The sequence below is a fragment of the Castor canadensis genome, chromosome 7 (genome assembly GCF_047511655.1).
Source record: "Castor canadensis chromosome 7, mCasCan1.hap1v2, whole genome shotgun sequence".
Classification (NCBI taxonomy): domain Eukaryota; kingdom Metazoa; phylum Chordata; class Mammalia; order Rodentia; family Castoridae; genus Castor; species Castor canadensis.
The window spans coordinates 162,496,506-162,514,481 of NC_133392.1; the positions used below are offsets into that span (position 1 = coordinate 162,496,506).

The window sequence follows — 17,976 nt, forward strand, 5'->3', positions numbered from 1 at the left end:
GACTAGCCGTTTGCCCTCCATCATCCCAAAAAGCAGCATGGACACATCAGAGAGAAAGTGCTTTATCTGCTGGCTTCTAGCCCAGGAGCTCTGAACAGGCTCAGCTCCTCACTCGGACCCGCCAGGAGTAGGTGGTGAGCACACGCTGGTGCCGGCGTACCACGCACGTGTAGGTGCCCTCATTGACAGCGTTGGCGATGATGCTCAGCTGTGCCTCGCCCAGGGCCAGGTAGCCAGGGTAGGAGAACTCCAGGGGTTCCTGGTCCTTGTACCAGCTGTGGGGGGGAAGCTCCTGCATGCCTGTCCTGCCCCATCCCAGGAGCCACGGGCAGCCCGGGTCCCTCCAGAATGTGCCCATTCTGCCCCACACCTAGTGCCCACACAGCTTGAGCTCCCTGCCTCCACATGCCCAGTCAGTGCTGGTCACTCACTATACTTTGCCTTTCTTGTGGAGGATCTTCTGGCCACAGCGGAAGGTCACGTTCCTGCCTTCAGACACCAGCCTGGTTTTGGTCCTGGGGGGGGGTGGAGTGGTGGCCACCGTGGGGAAGGGGAACTCTGCTTGGGGTACAGGGAAATGTCAATTCTTCCCCACCAGACCAGGGCCAACACAGGGAGACAGGCCAGAGTGGCTCCACCCCAACCGCAGACGTCACCGTAGCAGAAGTCACAGCTGCTGGGGCAAAGCCTCTTCATGAGCCTCTGGCGGGCATCGCAAAAGCCTCTCCTGGCCCATGAGCCACACACAAACAGCCGGTCCAGGCAGCCTTCAGGGAGGGCAACCAGGCTCAGGGCCCACTCAACCCTGCCGCCCGCCTGCCCGCCCACCTGCCTGCCCCAGGACACCCACCATAGAGCCGGTGCAGCCCCCACAGCTCGTCCTGGGACAGCGCCTTCCAGCCTCGCAGTGTGGCATTGAGGTGCATGAGTGCCCGGCCCTGCTGTGAGTGCATCAGGCCCAGCGCGTGGCCGATCTCATGGGCCGCCACGTGCACCAGGTCTGTGAGCCACACGCCTGCGGGCCCCATGGGTTAGCACTCGGACCCCAGCCCTTCCGCTCCTGGCCTTTTCCCAGAGGCCCAGCACATCTGCTGGAGTGGGGCTGAGCCACCCTCGGCCACAGCCATGGGAAGATAAGAATGTTCCCAGCCCGGGCGGTGAGCTCGGCACCCAGGAATGCAACTCCAGCTCGCTCTCCAGCGGCTTCAGCGGGGAGGGAGGAGGGAGCAGACTCAGGGCTGCAAGAACCAAGCCTGGGGGGGCCTCACAGCCTCCCCTCCCTTGCCTGCTTGACCCCAAATAACAGTCTACACACACACCCCACAAAATCAGAAAATTACTCCTGCTCCAAAGCCCTCTCCCTGTAGCCCCCCATGGTACAGAGAAGGAGGCCCTCACTGGAGACCAGGCCATGGGTCACCTTTCTTCCAGCTGTAGCGTGTGGGGCCCAGAACCCAGTACTCGCTGTCATCAAAGTGGATGCCACCATGGGGTGGGAAGAAGGCGTGAGCCAACTCGCCAGTGGGGCCGTCAAAGCAGTGGTGTAGAGTGGACACCAGGCAGTCTGTGTGGTTAACCGGGTAGAAGCCTGGGGGAGCACAAGGCTGAAACAGGGCCTGGGGGGGGGCTGGGCAGGGGCAGGGACAGGTACCCACTTATGGAACCCACCTATCCGAAGGTCACTGGGCTGCTCAGGTGCCACCTCTCGGAAGCTGAAGGGAGACACATCACTCCACATGCGGAAGGCAGCAGCCAGGCCTCTCCGTGTCTCACGGGGGCTCAGGAGGTTTCGGGGAAAGGAGAGGATCCTGGGGTGAGAGTCAAGGTCGAAGGTTGTGTCTGGGCTTGGCAAAGGCCCCCCAACCCCAGAGCCAGGAGGCACCTGTATGTGAGGTTGAAGTGGTCCCAGCGCAGCCTGGTTGGGGTCAGCGTGTAGCGGCGTCTTCGGGGGGCCAGCCAGGTCGGTGGGGTGAGGACCTGGGTGATGTGGACCCCCGACGGGTCGGGCGCAGCCACGTCTGTCTTCGCAGGAGGGAAGTGGGCGTGGCGAGGCAGTAGGGAGAGTTTCCAGGCCCCAAAATTGGTCCAGAAAACCGACTGTCGGGAAGTGTAGAAAGCCATGGGGGGAGGGGGCGGGGAGGGGGCGGTGACTTCTCGTCTTAGTTTTCTACCCTGAGCCTGGCACTTCTGAGCGGGTGGGAGTGGGCGGAGCTGGGGACGGACGCTGACCTCCGGCCACCGCTGGACGCTCGGACCTAAGGGACTCACATCCCGACCCACAGACTGCCCACCCCAGGAGCCACCGACACCGTCAGGTGCGGGGCCGCCCACCCCGCGCACCTGGCCCCGCTGCTCACCTGCGCTGCGCTCCAGGCCGGCGCCGATGGGGTCCCGAGCCGCGCCAGCAGCACGAGCGCGGGGACCAGGCACAGCCCGCCCAGCACGGCCCCGAGCCAGCGGGCCTGGACAGCGCCCGACGCCGCGCAGGGGATGCAGGCCCCGCGGCCCATGGCGGACTCGCTGTCGGGCTCAGGGCCGCACGGGGCAGCGCGGCGCGGGGACCTGGGCCGCCGAGCCGGGGAGGAGCGCGGGGAGGCGGTGGCGGGCGGCTCGGGTTTCAGCCCCGTGGAGGGGCGGCGGTGGGGGGGGAGTGCGGCGCCCTTGAAGAAAACCAGCTGGCCTGGCCTGTCCGGGAGCGGCCCGCTGCCCCAGGGGGGTCTGAGACCAGGCTGTGGTCGTTGGCAGTGGCACCAACAAGGGCCTGCTGGGTGGGGTCGCCAGGAGCAGGGGAGAGGTCAGTGAAGGGACAGCTCGGCTTGGCAAAGGGGTGTCAGCCGGAGGCCCCACAAGCTGGTTGGCGCCGAATGACTTCTTTACCAAATGGAATCCTCCCAATCCCCTGGACCCCAAATGAGGCCTGGGAGCAGAGCCTCCATCCTGGCCCGGGTGGCTGAGCGCGGCCAGCCCCGGACGCGTGCCCGCGGGAGGGGAGGAGACGCAGAATGAAGGGACGTGGCAGTGAGTGTGGGGCGGCTGGAAGGGGCAGAGGGAAGAGGACGCGAGCGGTCGCGAGGGCCCGCGGGGGTGGAGGGTGGGGAACCTGTAGGGTCCCGTGGGGAGCCGGGAAGGGATCGGCGGAGGGCGGGCCTTGGACCCCAGTGAGGAGTGGGCCGTGGGTGGGGGGTGCAGCCCCGGACCGTCTAACCGGGCTCGGAGGAAAGGGGTTCTGCAGTCGGGGACGTGGGGAGGGCAGCCGAGCGTCGGGGTGGGGGGGGTTCTGGGGCGGCCCTGGCTGGGGACGGGGAGCGGTGCCCCGAGGCCGAAAGGCTCGACGGGGCGGCCGGCGCTGTACTGGGCGGGCGGCAGAGCGCAGCGCGGCGATGGCGGGGGCGCCGGGCTGGGAAGCCGGGATCTCGGGGCGGGGCGGACTGCGGGCGAGCGGGCGGGGCCGCGGGAGCTAGGGGCGAGTCCCCCTTTCGGACCAGGCGGCCAGCCTGTGTCCAGCCCCCCACCTCCCCGCTCAGGTGGAGCAGCGGACTGGACAACAGGTTCAGCGCTCAGCAGCTGGCCGAAGGTGGTTTTTGGAAAGCGCCTGCCGCCAGGCTCCCCTCTTGGTGGCCGAGAATTTGCTCCAACAAACCGGATCCCCTACAGCGTGTCCGCCCGTCCCCCTCTGCTCCAGAGACACCCAGGCCGAGCGTCAGGACCCTCAGCGAAAACCCGACCTGCTTGGCCAAAGCCCGAGTCCCCACATCCCGCCGCGGGAGACTGGGGGGGGGGTGGGACCTGGGCCGAGGTCTTCAAAGAGACACGAGGTGTCCCCCAGAGCTTGGTTGGAGGACAGCGAGGTCCTAGGGTCCCTCCCTTGTCAGACCCGAGCCCAGGGTGGCGGGAGGTGGGCGGTGGCCTGGCCAGAGCCAGAAGCTGGGCTTCACGCTGGGGAGGGCGCCGGGGGAAGGGGAGGGCGGAGACGGCCCCAAGACTCGCCCGCCCGTGTCCCGGCTAGGATCCGAGGCCCACCCGGCGCCCCCAGGCAGGCAGCAGGCGGCAAAGTCCGTGAATCTTTTTATAAAACACTCGGGGTGCGAAGGGAGCTTGGGGTCAGGCCGGGCGCGCCGCGCGCTCACACGAAGATCTGGATGCGGTCGCGGATGGGCTGGCGGCAGATGGGGCAGGCGCTGAGCGCAGCGCCGCAAGGCGCGCACGCGCCATGGCCGCACTGAAACACAAGGCGGATGTGGCTATCGATGCAGATCGGGCAGGTGATGCGCTCCTCCATCTGCCGGTAGCGGCTCTGCAGCTCCTCCACCAGCTGCCGCGGCGGGCCGGGCGCAGGGGCCGCACTGGCCACCTCCGAGCCATCTGTGGGGCACAGGATGGGGTGGGGCTCAGCCAAAGGCTGTCCGGTATGAGCCTTGGGGACGACCGGGAGGGGTGCGCCGAGCCCCCACCCACCTGGGCGCAGCTTCTTGCTGATGACCACCTGGCACATGATGCATTTCTTCATCCTGCGTGCGCACTCTGTAGGGCAGCGTGCGGGTTGGGTGGGGCAGGCGAGGCAGGCCTAGCTGCCCCTGATCCCCCATGCCCCTCACTCACCCTCGCACACGGTGCGGTGCTGGCACGGTGAGAACAGAACCAGCAACGCCAGCTCTGAGCATACCAGGCACTCAGCGGCCTCCGGCCCCACGTTGGCGGTCACGTGCAGATTCGTCACGGTGTTGGGGGTGCTGAGCACGTGCCTGGGGCCCGGGGTCGTGCCCCCACCGCTGCCTGCCTGTCTCTCCCTGCAGTTGGAGGAGGGGGCTTGAAAGGGTCGGGTGGTCGTAGAGCCCCCCAACCCCCCCCCGGGGTGTGGCTCACCTGAAACGTTGGGCACAGCCCTGCAGGGCCTTGAGCACGCGGCCCTGAGCGGCCAGGTCCAGTGGGCTCCGGCCACGGTGGTTGGCATAGCTCACGTCTGCGCCCTCCAGCGCCAGGAAGCAGGCCACTGCTGCGCCCACCGTCAGCTCTGCGCTGCCCGGGAGGCCTGAGGCCTGTAGCTGGGCAGTAGGACAGACGCCAGTGAGGGTGGGAGCCTGCACAGGCTTGAGGGAGGCTTCTGCTGGCACCATGCAGCCTCAGAAGCCTGGGAAAAGCCCCTGTCCTCAGGACAGGAGCCCTTACTAGGCAACTGCAGGAATAAGGTCCTTCCACCCTGTTCTACTCCTGACACCCCCACCCCCTTTCCCAGATTGGTCAGGGACCCAGAATCTCCAGGACAGGGGTTGCAGAGAATGGCTCCTGTAAAGCAGGCCCCCAAGCCGCTCCCCTTCACAGAAAGCCTGGTTCCCTGGACCATCACAGAAGGTGGACTGTGGAAAGTTGCTCAAGCCCACCTCATCAGTGCCCACTCCTTTCCTTCCTCACCCTGGACAGCAGCTGCAAGGGCCCTGGGTCCCCCCCAGCCCTGTCAGCCACCAAGGGGAGCTGCTGATGCCGCTGCAGTGCCACGTGCAGGGCTGTGTCTCCCTCCTCGTCTTCAGTGTTGACACTGCAGCCAGCGTCCACCAACAGTGGCACCAGTCCCACGTGAGCCTGCTGCACAGCCAGGTGTAGAGGGGACTGGAGCTTCCGGTTGCGCACATTCACATCACAGCGACCCTGGGGGCAGTGCACAGGCTCAACCCAGGAACTCTACTGAGCCTGGCTCCCAGCTCCTAGGCAGGCCTGGAATCCTTGCGCCCACCTCTCGGATGAGGATCTGGGCCACCTCACGGTGGTTGTTGAGGGCAGCCAGATGCAGTGCAGTAAACCCATCCTCCTTCTTGGCGTCCACCAGCTGCCGAGCTCGTGCCAGGATCTTCCTGACAGCTCTGTGAGAGCAGGGAGGTCTGTCCGATGTCCAGGGCCATCCCCAGCAGGGTAGGGAGCTGGCTGTCAGCAGTGCGCCCCTCCTCCCCCCACACTCACAGCGCATGGCCTTTGAGGGATGCATGGTGCAGCAACGTGAAGCCCTGGCTGTTGGTGGCAGTGACATCGATCCCTGGCACCTCGGTGAGGACCTCAACGATGCCACTGGCACCGATGCCCGCAGAGATGGCGGAGTGCAGAGGTGTGTCAGCATGGGCATCCTGCCAGCGGGGAGGCCAGTGGTCACGCAGCAGTTACTTCCCCTGGGGTCAGGCTGCATCTCTGACCCCGGCATTAGTTAGGGTCAGGGCAGCTAGGGGCGGTCACTCACGGGAAGGTTGACGTCACAGCCACGCTCACACAGGATCTTTACCACCTCCAGGAAGCCTCTCTGCACAGCCACGTGCAGCGCTGTGCTCCGGCTGCCATTGAGAACATCTGCCCCGCACCCTGCACTCAGGAGCACCCGAGCAGCCTCAGGCTGGTTCCTGGTGGGAGAAGCAGAGGGGTTTGGAAGGGACACTGTGTCCAGCAGCTGGACCCACAGGCTCTGCCCCAGCAGCCCTCTCTGTCCTCACCCGAGAGCTGCGTAATGTACTGCGGTGTTGCCCTCGTCGTCTGGCAGGTCCACACCTGCTCTTGCCTGCAGCAGCAGCCGCACCAGCTCCACCTGGCCCAAGTAGGCAGCCACCTGCAGGGCAGTCCTGCCCTGGTTCTTAGTGTCCACCTGCCCAGAGAGCCAGAAATTGAGTTGTGGGCCCTGCGCCTTCTTGCTGGTGCTGGGAGGGGTGTCGGTGGAGCTTGCCTGTTCGGGATGCCTCCGCAGCAGGTCCAGAGCCCGGGCCACATTGCCCAGTGCAGCCTCCACCACCAGTCTCCCTGGGTGTTCCGGGTCACTCTTCTGGGCCCGTAGCTTGTCCAGGGCCACACTCAGTGAGCCTGGGGGCAGGGCTGAGGTAAGTGCTGGCCAGGGGCCGCCCTGCCTCCCACAGGTCACCGGGGCTGGTGCCGCACTTTTGTTCTCCCTGGCTCGTTCAGCCACATCCAGGTTGGCGTCCTCCTCAGGCCGGTAGGCCAGCAAGCAGGAGGGGCTGAAGGTCCACCGCTGACCGCCAACTGCCACACGAAGGTTCCCATCTCCAAACACTTTCACCACTTTCCCAATGCGGCCCAAGGCCTGAGGGGGAAGAGGTGGGATTACAGCAGGTGGGGGAGGGGCAGGGAACAGCAGGGGGTCGAGGGAAGACACTCACAGGAGCCATGTCGTCCGTCCATTCTCCGTGTCCAGCCTGCAGTCTCTTCACGGTATCAAGGTCGTCGATGACCCGGACCACGTCTCCCACCCAGAAGGAGTTGTGCTGGGTGACAGAGAGGCAGATAAGGGGGTCCCCCCAGCCACTCGTGGCTGTCCAGGGTCGTGGAGGAGGGCACCCCATGGAGCTCCGAGGGGCAGGCAGACCTGAACTTGACCCCAGCTCCAACCCCAAGCACAACCAGAGAGTATGGCTGCACAAGGGCCAAAGGTGATCAAAGCAGCCCCGGGTGGCCCAGCCCCAGAGCCACAGAGATGACAGCCAGAGAGGCAGCCTGATACAGGCATCCAGACCAGACAAAAGCCAGCTCTGGGGACATGGGAAGGCCCAAGCAGCAGGTTCCCAGGGTGCCTGTACATTGACGACACCAACAGCAGCAAGGCGAGCGCAGCGTGGCTAGCTGAGGAACGGAGGATGGGACCAGAGCAAGATGCCACCCCCACTTAGGGGGCAGGCCCAGGATGGAGGGTAGGTACCACACCCCCACATGGGAGCGGGGCCAGCATGGAGGGTGGGGCCAGGGCAGGGTGGCAACCCTCCACATCTGGACAGTTCCAGAAGGGGGTAGGAGGAGCGTTCCTGCAGGCACCTGTACATCCCCCCACCTGTGCTCTCATGTACAGAATCGAACTCACTCTACACACTGCCTGTCCTGCAGCGCCCCCATTCCCCTTCCTGGACTCCAGGTTCAGAAGCGAGAGCTGACTTGCCTGCCCCAGGTGCCACTCCTGGACGCTCTCCTGCCTGCCTTCATCCTTCACCCCCACTTCACTGAACAGCTTTCAGTTCACCTGGCTCTGTCCCCACCACGCTAGGAAGTGTCCACTTCCATCCTCCTTACAGGCCAGTGCTATCTGCCCTTGGGCTGCACCCACAGGGAGTGTCTTAGAAAGCACGCCCAGCAGCCTCAGTTGCTGCCCACTAATGCTGTCTACTTTCCTTTTGCCCTCCAGACAAACAGCCCCTAGTCAGTCCACTCCAGCCTCAGGGATTCTCAGTGCCTCGCCTTCCTCTCAGTCCTTTCACACATGGATCCCTTGTCTCTGGGCCCCACCTCTGCCCACCAGGCTTTATCCTTCAGGTCTGGGGACTCACAGGAAGGCTAGAACCCTAGTCATGCCTGTCCACTCTGTAGGTACACGGATGGGGTTAAAGAAGCAATGGATGGGGCTCAGCCCAGCCCCTTAGGCACCTTGGTGAGAGCCCCAGGATGGAAGGTCCAGCGGGTCTCGTGGTTGAACTGCACACGCACGTCCCCCCGGTCCGTGATGCGGTGCACGGTGCCCGTCTGTCCGATAAACTGCGGCGGGTCACGGAGGCTATGGCTGGGTTGGGCTGGACTCTCGGGGCAGGCAGAGGGCTGGGAGTCCAGAGGACTTGGGAGGGGAGGACACATGGGGGCTCAGTAGGCAAGGCGGCTCACCTCCGCCATCCTTGGGTTCCAGCCGCCGTGGCCTTCCTGCATGTCCCTCAGGACATCTGTGTCCAACAGACACTTGACCTTGTCCCCACGCTGGAAGGGCTGGCTGTCAGCACTCACCCTGCGCTGTAGCTCTGCTGGCTTGCCTGGGGGAGGGCGGCAAGCTAGGCCTCAGGCAGCAACCCCCAGGACATCATAGGCCAGCCCCCGCCTAGCCAGGGCAGGAGGGCAGCTGGTGTTGGTTGGGCCGGCCGCGTACCAAGCCTCGGGAGATGCTCCTTGTAGTAGAACCCGCCAGCTGCCTCTCCTACACATTTGAGGTCCACCTTGCCCTTGTGGCCTACACGGTACACGTTGGTGGTTCCATCTGCCCATGTCACGCTGGCCACGCTCCTGCCTGTCTCCACATCCCAGCCACGGATATCCACCACATGGCCTGGCTTCCCTTCCCCTCCTGGTAAAACAGGGTCCCTGTCAGCAGGCTAAGACTGGGCCTGAGGCTGAGCCATAGCCAATTATAGCCCAGCTTTACCTCCCTGTCCCGCTTCCAGCCACCACTCACCGTCCTGTGAGCCCCACTCCCAGTCGGGGCCTCGCACCACCTTCGCTCCCTGAAAGATGCCCCTTAGTGAGATCCTAGGGAGGCCCTGGCGGGGACTCAGAGTGACACTGCAAGAGAGGGAGTCCTGAGCCACGCAGCGAAGTGGCATGATGTCCAGTCTACCTCCTAGCTCCTGCCCACACTGCAGGAAGCTTCCCAGCAGGTCGGCACCCACCACACCCCAGAAGGAGGCTTCATGGGAGCAAGCCATCCAATGCCAGGCTGGAAGGGAAGCCAAGCAGACCCTCAGAGTATAGCCTGTGTGTGATCAGTCCCTGTCTGCTCCCTCCCAACGAGCAGGGGCAGGGTCTGGCCCAGGAAGGAAAAAGGAACACCACTTGTCTGGCCAGCAGCACATGGACAGCTGCCCCTGCCCCGTACTGGCCAACAGATAGGTAGGACCTAGACCATGTTTCTCTATATTTGGGGAGGGTCAAGAGGACAGATGAGCACAGGAGACAAGAAAGAGATGGTGCCTCTGGGTGCCTGCCCCAGACCAGCTCTATCCCCTCAGCCCAGCAGAGACCCCTCTGACCACAGTGCAGTTCTGTGCCAGGCCAGGTCCACTACCAGCTGTGTAGGGGCTGCCTCCCAGTGTGGGATGCCCTGCCAGAGGTCTTGCTGCCAGGCCTGGCACCTCCAGGAAATGTCTGGCTGCCTAAGCCACATACAGGCCACACTCAGCACCCTGGCCTGCGCTGTTCTGAGGAACCATGCCTGTCTCTAAGGGTAAGGGGGCATCCACGTACCCATCTCACACACCTGCCTAGGGACAGATGCCTTCTCCAGCATGTGGGTCCCTGGAATAACCAGAGCCTGGCTATTCTTCAAGGAAATGGCTCAGGAAGGGCCTGCCTGTCTGTCTGGGAGCCCTGTCCTAAGGTCCTGGGTAGGGAGACTGCAGCCGAGGGGGACTTACGGGCGTGAGTGGGCTGTCTCATAGCGCTCAAAGGCATGGGTGAGGTCGTGCTTGTTGTGCATGTAGCACTGCGTGCAGAGGTCGTAGTCGAAGCAGACGCGGCACTTCCACCGCATGCCCCGCAGCCCGTGCTTCTTACAGCAGTCACAAATGATATTGGGGTGGCGGATGCCTGGAGGTGGGGCAAGGTCAGTGAGGACCTGCAGGTCTCCTGCCGCCTGGCCAGCCCCACCCTCAGCCACACATCACCACGCACCGATCTGTGCATTGTCGTAGAGAAGCAGGTCGTGGGCGCCCTGGTAGCCGGCACGATAGTTGGTGCGCGTGCCTTGGTCCCACTGCACAACAACTGTGCGGTCGGGGGTCGAGGGGCTGCCATGGCGGCCGAGCTCCACCACCGTGCCCACGCCGCCCTCGCCTCCATCCTGCTGGCCCCACTTCCAGTCCACGCCACGCACCACACGCATGCCCACCTGCACACCTGCCTGGGGGTCTGGGTCCATGGTGGCCCAGGCTGTTCAGGGACCTGCCAGCAGAGAGCAACCTCAGGCCACGTCAGGAGACCACATGGCCAGCCTGCCCACAGGACACCTCTCGAGAGGGCTACCTGGGAGAGAAGGGGGGATCGGGGCAGAGAGAACCAACTCAAAAGAACTAGGTAGACAGAGACAGCAGGCATTCCTAAGTGCTTTGGGGCCCAGGAAGGCAAGAAGCATGGCACACTGACCAGCACAGGGCAAGGCCAGCAGGGAAGGTGGAGGGGATACCTGGCCTGGAGGAAGGGGGCCAAGGACGGGCCCACCATGGGAAGTCTGTCCCAAGGGCTCAGAGACCAGCCCTGACAGTTTGGCCACAGGCTAGTGGTTCTGTTTCCGGCAGGCTGGCACACAGTGCACCATCAATATGTATATACTTTATTTATTTATCCTTATTTTTTGCGGTACCGGGGATTGAACCCAGGGCTTTGCATAGGCTGGGCAGGTGCTCTGCTACTTGAGCCATGGTGCCAGCCCCTCATATACTTTAAACCAATGGATTTCTGTTATTATATCAACATGAAAGGTAAGACAACTCTGCTTTCAGGAGAAAACAGATTGCAGCCAAGCAATATGTGGGACTGGACTGAAGGACTCTCGTTCAACAAGACGCTGTCAAGCAACAAGTGAGAGAAGAAATTTGCAGATATGACCCATAAAGACCTCCTACAGATCCACGTGAAGAAACTGGACAGCCAACAGAAAAGTGGACAGAACAAGGAAACAGGCACGCCCAGATGACCAGTTCACATGGTACCTCTGGTCACCAGGACACTGCTCATAGGCAGACGCCATCCTTGGCCCTACATGTCTAGGGACAATGCAGCAAGGTCACACAGAACTTCAGAAGCCTTCCCTGGAGAAGTGTGGTCCCTTCTCAGAAGCACTTGCCCTACGTCCTCCAAGGTGAATGAGCCTTTCAGGGGCAGTTTATTCCCAAATGGAGCATGAACGCACTATAGGGCAGCAGGGCAAAATTCACAAACAGACGTGGAAGGGCAGTGTCCAAGTGCAAAAGAGTGCCCACTACAGTGATTCCATTCACAGGAGGTTTGCTTGCAAAATACCAGCTACAGGCGCTGTCCCAAGCATTAGCTTTAGGTTGCTTATATGGCCTGAGCAGTGAACTGTCCTTTATATAATCTTTTTTTTTTTGGTGGTGGTGGTGGTAATAGGCTTTGATCTCAGGGTTTGTGCTTGCTGGGCAGGCACTCTGCCACTGGGGCCTTGCCTCCAGCCCTCGTGATAGTCACGAATAAAGTCTCGTCAGCATGAACAGATGTGTGTTTGAGACAGGATCTTGCTATGTAGCAAAAGCTGGCCTCACGTCACTGTGCAGCCCAGATTAGCCTTGAACTTTCGATGTTCCTGCCTCTGCAGCAATGCAATCACAGGCACGTGCCACACACCCAGCGCGTAAGTGCACTGGAAAGACAGGACCTGAACAGGGTGCGGCTCACGGACTCTGGGCTCTGGACCATGAGGGAAGTATTTGTCCATCTCACTTAACCAGCAGGCCCCGAAGCTGGGGAAGGAGCCACACGGGGGCACTCTCCAGAGTTGAGGAACCATCAGTCTGGCTCCAGGACTTATGCTCAGTCTTCATAGGAGGCCAGCGTATCACCCTGAGCCCAGCTGGGGCACAGCAAAGACTGGAGGGGATGATGCTAGCCAGGCCAAGCCCGCCAGCTCCAGCTGGTGCCCAGTGACTTGACAGAGGCCGGCCCAGAGCTCAGTGAACAACAAAGGAAGGAACGCACACCACCCCCACTTGGGCCACCTCAGCTGAACACTCAGTCTCCTGGGCCTGTAGGTCAGGAAACTCTTCCCTGTGAAGCATCAGGTGATGGAGGGCCAGCAGCAGGTCTTACCCCACTCCTGCTCTAGCTTAGAGCTGTGTTTACAGCCAGTGACCGAGGTCTTAGTCCCACAGGCTGTCAACAGTCAGGCCCAATGAGGAACCCAGCCCCTCAGCACTGCACCACTCTGAAGCCTACGTCCAACACGGCACCCTGCAGGCTGGACTCTCGGTCTGCACCCTGCGTCATTCTTAGGGGCACAAACCTCTTGGACCTCTTGCTGTCCCCTTATATATAGCTATTGTAGGGACAAACAGGGGACAGGACTCCTGGGCCTAAGAGGTGCCTCAGCTTGGCATGCTAGGACTCTCTTGGGGGACCAGTGGCTTTCTCTCACCCTTCTCTCCAGGCCTCCCTTCCTGGTGTTTGTCACCACTGTCCCTGGACTTGGCACATCATCACAGTTCCACAAGCCATCAGGGCTCATTCCCTTAGTTCAGATCTCTCCAGGAGCGTGTGTGGTGGTGAGCAGGAAACAAATAGGGTCAGAGCAGAAGTGGGGATGAGACCCAGGTAGGCTGGGGAAGAACTCAGCTCTTATTCCCTTCTATTGGGGAAGTCCCCCCTTCTTAGGGTGGCATGGGAATTCTGATCATCAGTGAGAGGCCTGCCTGTCCCCACTTTTTTTTTTTTTTTGGTAGGACAGTGATTGGAACCCACGGTTTCCTGCTTGCAAAGCAAGTGCTCTACCTCTTGAATCACACCTCCAGTCCATTTTGCTCTGGTTATTTTTGAGTTGGTTTTCACAAACTATTTGCCTGGGCTGGCCTCTAACCATGATGTTCCTGATCTCAGCCTCCCAAGGAACTAGGATTATAGGCATGAGCCACCAGCCTCTGACTCTGTCCTCACAGAATGGAGCTTGCTAACAAACGGCTCATCCCTTGGGCTTCCCTGGCCAAACTCTCCTCCTCTGGCCATGGGAGAAGTACTTCCAAGCCCAGAGCTGGGTTGGGAGGGAAGATGGTCCCCCAAAGGCATGGCAGTGGATAGGCTACTGTGTCTAGCCTCTGAGCAGGTCCAGAAAGATGCTTTCTGCCTGGATATTACTCTGCACCCAGACTGCCTCCCTGCAGACCTCAGGTCAACAGGAATTCCTGATAAGTGGTAGAAGTAGGGTCCCTGTCCTGGAGTTGGCCTAGCCCAGACCCTCTGGGACAGATGTGGTGCCCCCCCAGGGCTGTTCACCTCCCCTCTGGACCTACCCTGCCCCAGCACATACCAGGCCTTCCTGGGGGACTGTAGGTCACTGAGCTGCCTGCTCCCCACTTCCTACCCTATTCCCACAAGGCTCCAGCACTGAGGAAGGTACCTATGAGCTCTGAGTACCCATCGAGTTGGCTCCCCACAGTCATCCATGGCCAGTTAACTCTAGTTAGAGGCTGCTATGGAAAGTACAGATGCCCAAACTTGGCCTGGGCCCTCACATTGACCTGCCCAAGCCTCCCAGAGACAGCCTATAGCCATGAAAAGGCTTTGAACTGGTGTGCATGGAGGGACTGCAGGAAACACTGCCCAGCACAGTCTAAGACCTATACCCATTACAGCCCAGGTATACAGGCTGCCTTACTTTCAAATCCACAGGAACAGCAGCCAAACCATCTCCTGCTATGCCCACATGTCACACTTTAGGATGCTGAACTCTGCAATGTGCTATGCACATTGGGAAATTCACTCACAGTTAGCTAACTTGATTCCTTTGCCAGAAATGCTGGACTCTGCCATCTACCCTAGAGTTTAAGAGGCATGCCCCTGGCCCACACCCGAACCCCCTTGGAGGCTGTTGCTATAGCCACCTACAGCAGTGGGGAAGCCAGGACTCGGTGGGCAAATGTGCGTCAGCAAAATCAGAACTCACCTCAAAGCACACAGCAGCCTCGAATCAGCATCCCAGGCACTCAGTTGCTACTTCCTGGGTTACAAATTCCACCAAGATATCCTGTGGGAAACTAGCAGCCATCGCCAACACAGAACACAGCAAACCAAGCAGGCAGCCAACAAACAAATCTAGAGAAAAATGGTTTCAGAGACAGTTTTACACTTAGCATTTACCACTGCGACCACACAGTGGCCACTGGGGCTGCCGCTGCCCCACCAGTGTTTCTTTTTTTTTGGCAGTACTGAGGTTTGAACCCAGGGCCTACACCTTGAGCCACACTACCAGCCCTTTTTTGTGATGGGTTTTTCTCGGGATGAGGTCTCACAAACTATTTGCTGACTTCAAACCTCAGTCCTCCTAATCTCTGTCTCCTGAGTAGCTAGAATTACAGGCGTGAGCTACTAGCGCCTGGCTCCACTAGTGTTTCTTTCCAGGAGAAATGGTCAACTCTTAGGACAGAGAAGTAACAGGCCAGTGCAGGTGGACACTGTCCCTTATTTGTGGACATGTTATGGGGAAGTTTTATAAAGGTGTAGAAATTAAGCCATGGTTAGTGAGGAAACAGATTGGCTTCACTCAGAAGATTTAAGTTACATGACAAAGAGCCCTACTCCCCGCACCTCCAGCTGGGCCTACTGACACTGGTATAATCAACTAGCAAGAACTGGTGCATCCCAGTCTCCTGTCATGTGGTAGGTCTGGCCAAGATCAGGAGGACATCCCAGGTGCCACTGGAGCCAGGCTGATTAGGGAGTGGGGAGAAACCCTCAGACAGACAGGCAGGAAACCCAACCTGTCCCCCTCAAGACACCTGCTGGGGAAAAAGCCATCATGTATCACAGGGTTGTCATCACCACTAGTCACAGCCACCTGCTAGAGACCCTCAGGCACCCTGCAGCTTGGGGTTCACCCCACCCACTGCCCAGGGCTGACCTTGGGTGGGAAAGTGACATTCAGGTACTTGTTGCATCTCCAGCAACAGGCCAGAGTGCACTGTGAAGCCGGGGACCTTCCAGGAAGGACCATGCTTGGTAGTGCTCCTGCCCTACAGCTGCTCTGTCCCCAAGCCCGTTGGTACCCATTAGGAGCCTGCCTGGCACCTCTGCTTTTCTCAATTGGTTATGAGTCGCGAAGAAGGTGGCAAATTGATTTCTCACTTCCCCGCCCACACACATGCACATCCAGACACAAACACAACCCCTGTGACATGACACCAGACCACATCCACAAGGTGAACCCATCAAACCCAAACTATCAGGCCACAGCCCGTCAAGAGCTCACCTGTCTGGCGGTCCACTGACACCCTACCACCTTGAGACTCAGGCTGCAGTCCTGATGCCTGGAGACTCAGACCTGGCCTCCGCCGTGCTGAGCTTCCGCGGGAGCCCCACGCGATCCAACCCTGTGGCTAGGGGTGCCGAGACGCACAGTTAGCACCCACCAGGGACCGCGGCCCCCGGCGCTACCACCCGCCCTGAAGAGCTCCCTGGGGTCTGGCGGCCGGGACCCGCTGCATCACCCCCGCGCTGCGTCCCGGCCGAGGCTGTGGATGCACACCAGACACCAGCTGCGCCCAGGGGCGAGGGCGCGAGGAATGCAAGGACCAGGGCCGTCCGCCCAAGCCCCCGCCCAGCTAGTCGGGCCCTTCCTTGACCCTGCCCTCTGCTCGGGGAGGCCGCCCGGGCCCCCGACCCCCACTTGCCCGGAGTTTCTGAGCGCCGGCTCGGCCCGGGGACTCGGGGAGCCCGAGCAGGGCCGAAGCAGACAGCAGGGGATCGACCGGCCGCCCCGGCGCGTGCAGCCGCCCTCGGCCTCTTGGCTGCGCCAGGCCAGGGCGCCCCGCCTGCACAAGCCCACCGGCTGCCCGCCCGCCGCGACCCCCTCTCGGATCCCGGGGCGCCGCAAAGCCTGCCGGGAGCTGTAGTTCGCAGCTCCCGGCCAGGGGGCGGAGCTGGAGGCTCCCAGGAGACCCCGCGTGACGTACGCGGCGCAGAGCGCGGGCGGCGGGTGCTCTGCGTGTCCGCGGAGCGGCCTGGAGACGCGCGTTCTGACAAACGGGGACAGGACGGGAACCCGAGGGGCACGCTCCGCACCGCAACCCGGGCGAGCGTCCACCCGGCACTAAGGACCCGGGCCTCTCGGACGCCGCCTCGCCCCCGGAGTGCGTGCAATTGCGTCAGAGGAGGGGCCCTACGTGACGCAGCCCCTTGTGCCTGCGCAGTGCGGGTTCCGGGGACGCATTCTGTTGCCGTGGAGACGGTCGGGGGTGACGTCTTGCCCTGAATAGGCAGGACTTCCAGGGATGGAGCTAGGAGGGTTTTTTGCTTGTTTTGTTTTGTTTTGTTTTGTTTTTGCGATACTGGGGGTTTGAAGTCAGGCCACTCCACCGGCCCTTTTTTTATGATAGCTTTTTAAAACATAGGGTCTCGAGAACTATGTGCCTGGGCTGGCTTTGAACCGCGATCGTTCTTGTCTCTGCCTCCTGAGTAGCTGGGATTACAGGGCGTGAGCCACCGGCGCCCAGGTTAGAGCGCCTGCTTTGCAAGACAAAGGCCCTGAGTTCAAACCCCAGTACTGAAACAAACAAAAAGCCTCTTGGAAAATCTGCTTGATGAATGCCCTGGACTAAATAAAGATGCCGACCCACTGGCATATCTCCCTCTATCTCACCCCCCAATACCCTGTATCCCCATGTGTGGCCTCCAGGCATGCTGTAAGTCTTAAAGACCTTTATTTCCATCTTCTGTCTGTCTTAGGCTATTTTGTGTGTATGTGTGTGGGGGGAGGGGGACTGGGGTTTGAACTCAGGGCTTTCCACTTGCAAAGCAGACGCTCCACTACTTGAGCCACATCTCCTGTCCATTTTCCACTGGTTATTTGGAGATGGGAGTCTCACAACCTATTTGCCCACACTGGCTTAGAACCACAATCCTCTCGATCTCACCTCCCAAGTAGTTAGGATTACAGGCATGGGCCACCAGCACCTGGCCTTGTATTTGTCCTAATCATGGAAGGGTGCTCTACATCTTAAAATTCTAAATTACAACAACTAATGAACAGATTGGGTAGAGCGCCTGCTTTGCAAGTGCAAAGCCCTGAGTTCAAAATCAGTCCCACAAAAAAAAATAAGCTCAGCAAAATTACAGGACACAAGATCGACACGTGAAAATCTGTTATTTTTATACACTAGTAATGAACAGTCTAAAAAATAAACAAGAAAACTGTTGCATTTGCCATAGCATCCAAAAGAGTAAAATAGGGCTAAGGAATGACTCAAAGTGGTAAAGCAGCAAGTGAAAAACCCTGAGTACCGCCAAAAACAAAACCAGAAAAACAGAAGTCTTTGCTCCCATTTCCAGCATGGGGAATGGAAAGTTTCTCTTTCTTTTCATTCCCCCTCCCACTTATACTTTATCCTATTGTACTAAAATAAATCCTTGCTAAAACTTAAAAAAAAAAAAAAAAAAGAAAACACCTAAGAACAATTTTGCCACAGTGGTCAATGATTTGTACACTGAAAACTCCAAGACATTGCTGAAAGAGAGTGAAGACCCAAC

At 60.4% G+C, this 17,976-nt stretch overlaps 2 protein-coding genes and 1 long non-coding RNA gene across 11 annotated transcripts; 1 reads left to right on the forward strand and 2 right to left on the reverse strand.

Annotated features, from left to right (window-relative positions):
* Positions 1-46: 46 nt before the first annotated feature.
* On the reverse strand, positions 47-2,556 carry Mmp23b (matrix metallopeptidase 23B). 2 transcript variants are annotated; one of them, XM_074081592.1, is made up of 8 exons: positions 2,358-2,556; positions 1,883-2,097; positions 1,669-1,808; positions 1,421-1,588; positions 851-1,015; positions 657-767; positions 432-558; positions 47-275 (listed from the first exon to the last, which is right to left on the reverse strand). In XM_074081592.1, the coding sequence occupies exons 1-8, from the start codon at positions 2,508-2,510 to the stop codon at positions 101-103; spliced, it is 1,254 nt and encodes a 417-aa protein (XP_073937693.1). In that variant the 5' UTR covers positions 2,511-2,556; the 3' UTR covers positions 47-100. The 2 variants fall into 2 exon arrangements, with proteins under 2 accessions (XP_073937693.1, XP_073937692.1); XM_074081591.1 differs by having other exon boundaries at positions 432-561.
* Positions 2,557-4,052: 1,496 nt separating this feature from the next.
* Mib2 (MIB E3 ubiquitin protein ligase 2) lies at positions 4,053-16,583 on the reverse strand. 8 transcript variants are annotated; one of them, XM_020171414.2, is made up of 20 exons: positions 16,404-16,583; positions 15,701-15,827; positions 14,399-14,547; positions 10,402-10,671; positions 10,146-10,317; positions 9,188-9,294; positions 8,885-9,079; positions 8,629-8,771; positions 8,398-8,505; positions 7,146-7,250; positions 6,698-7,069; positions 6,471-6,619; positions 6,224-6,380; positions 5,953-6,113; positions 5,729-5,855; positions 5,410-5,643; positions 4,864-5,042; positions 4,600-4,787; positions 4,456-4,521; positions 4,053-4,362 (listed from the first exon to the last, which is right to left on the reverse strand). In XM_020171414.2, exons 4-20 carry the CDS (start codon positions 10,646-10,648, stop codon positions 4,124-4,126), a joined length of 2,949 nt encoding a protein of 982 aa, XP_020027003.1. In that variant the 5' UTR covers positions 10,649-10,671; positions 14,399-14,547; positions 15,701-15,827; positions 16,404-16,583; the 3' UTR covers positions 4,053-4,123. The 8 variants fall into 8 exon arrangements, with proteins under 8 accessions (XP_020027003.1, XP_073937697.1, XP_020027006.1 ...); XM_074081596.1 differs by lacking the exon at positions 16,404-16,583 and having other exon boundaries at positions 6,698-6,831; positions 6,907-7,069; positions 8,398-8,493; positions 15,701-16,340; XM_020171417.2 differs by lacking the exon at positions 16,404-16,583 and having other exon boundaries at positions 6,698-6,831; positions 6,907-7,069; positions 15,701-16,340.
* Positions 7,249-11,510, forward strand: LOC141425056 (uncharacterized). Its single transcript, XR_012450158.1, has 2 exons — positions 7,249-7,673; positions 11,229-11,510. It is a non-coding gene; the product is annotated as an uncharacterized lncRNA (long non-coding RNA).
* Positions 16,584-17,976: the final 1,393 nt, after the last annotated feature.

Bases quoted from the DNA above. Each gene is read 5' to 3' on its own strand.
- Mmp23b (XM_074081591.1), bottom strand. From the start codon at position 2,510: ATGGGCCGCGGGGCCTGCATCCCCTGCGCGGCGTCGGGCGCTGTCCAG. The intron at 2,098-2,357 runs GTGAGCAGCGGG...ACTTCCCGACAG, and splicing joins CGGCCTGGAGCGCAGCGCAG to TCGGTTTTCTGGACCAATTT. The intron at 562-656 runs GTGACGTCTGCG...CTGTACCCCAAG, and splicing joins CAGCTGTGACTTCTGCTACG to CAGAGTTCCCCTTCCCCACG.
- Mib2 (XM_020171414.2), bottom strand. From the start codon at position 10,648: ATGGACCCAGACCCCCAGGCAGGTGTGCAGGTGGGCATGCGTGTGGTG. The intron at 5,856-5,952 runs GTGAGTGTGGGG...CTGCTCTCACAG, and splicing joins TCCCTCAAAGGCCATGCGCT to AGCTGTCAGGAAGATCCTGG. The intron at 5,043-5,409 runs GTGAGGAAGGAA...CCTACTGCCCAG, and splicing joins CCTTGCAGCTGCTGTCCAGG to CTACAGGCCTCAGGCCTCCC.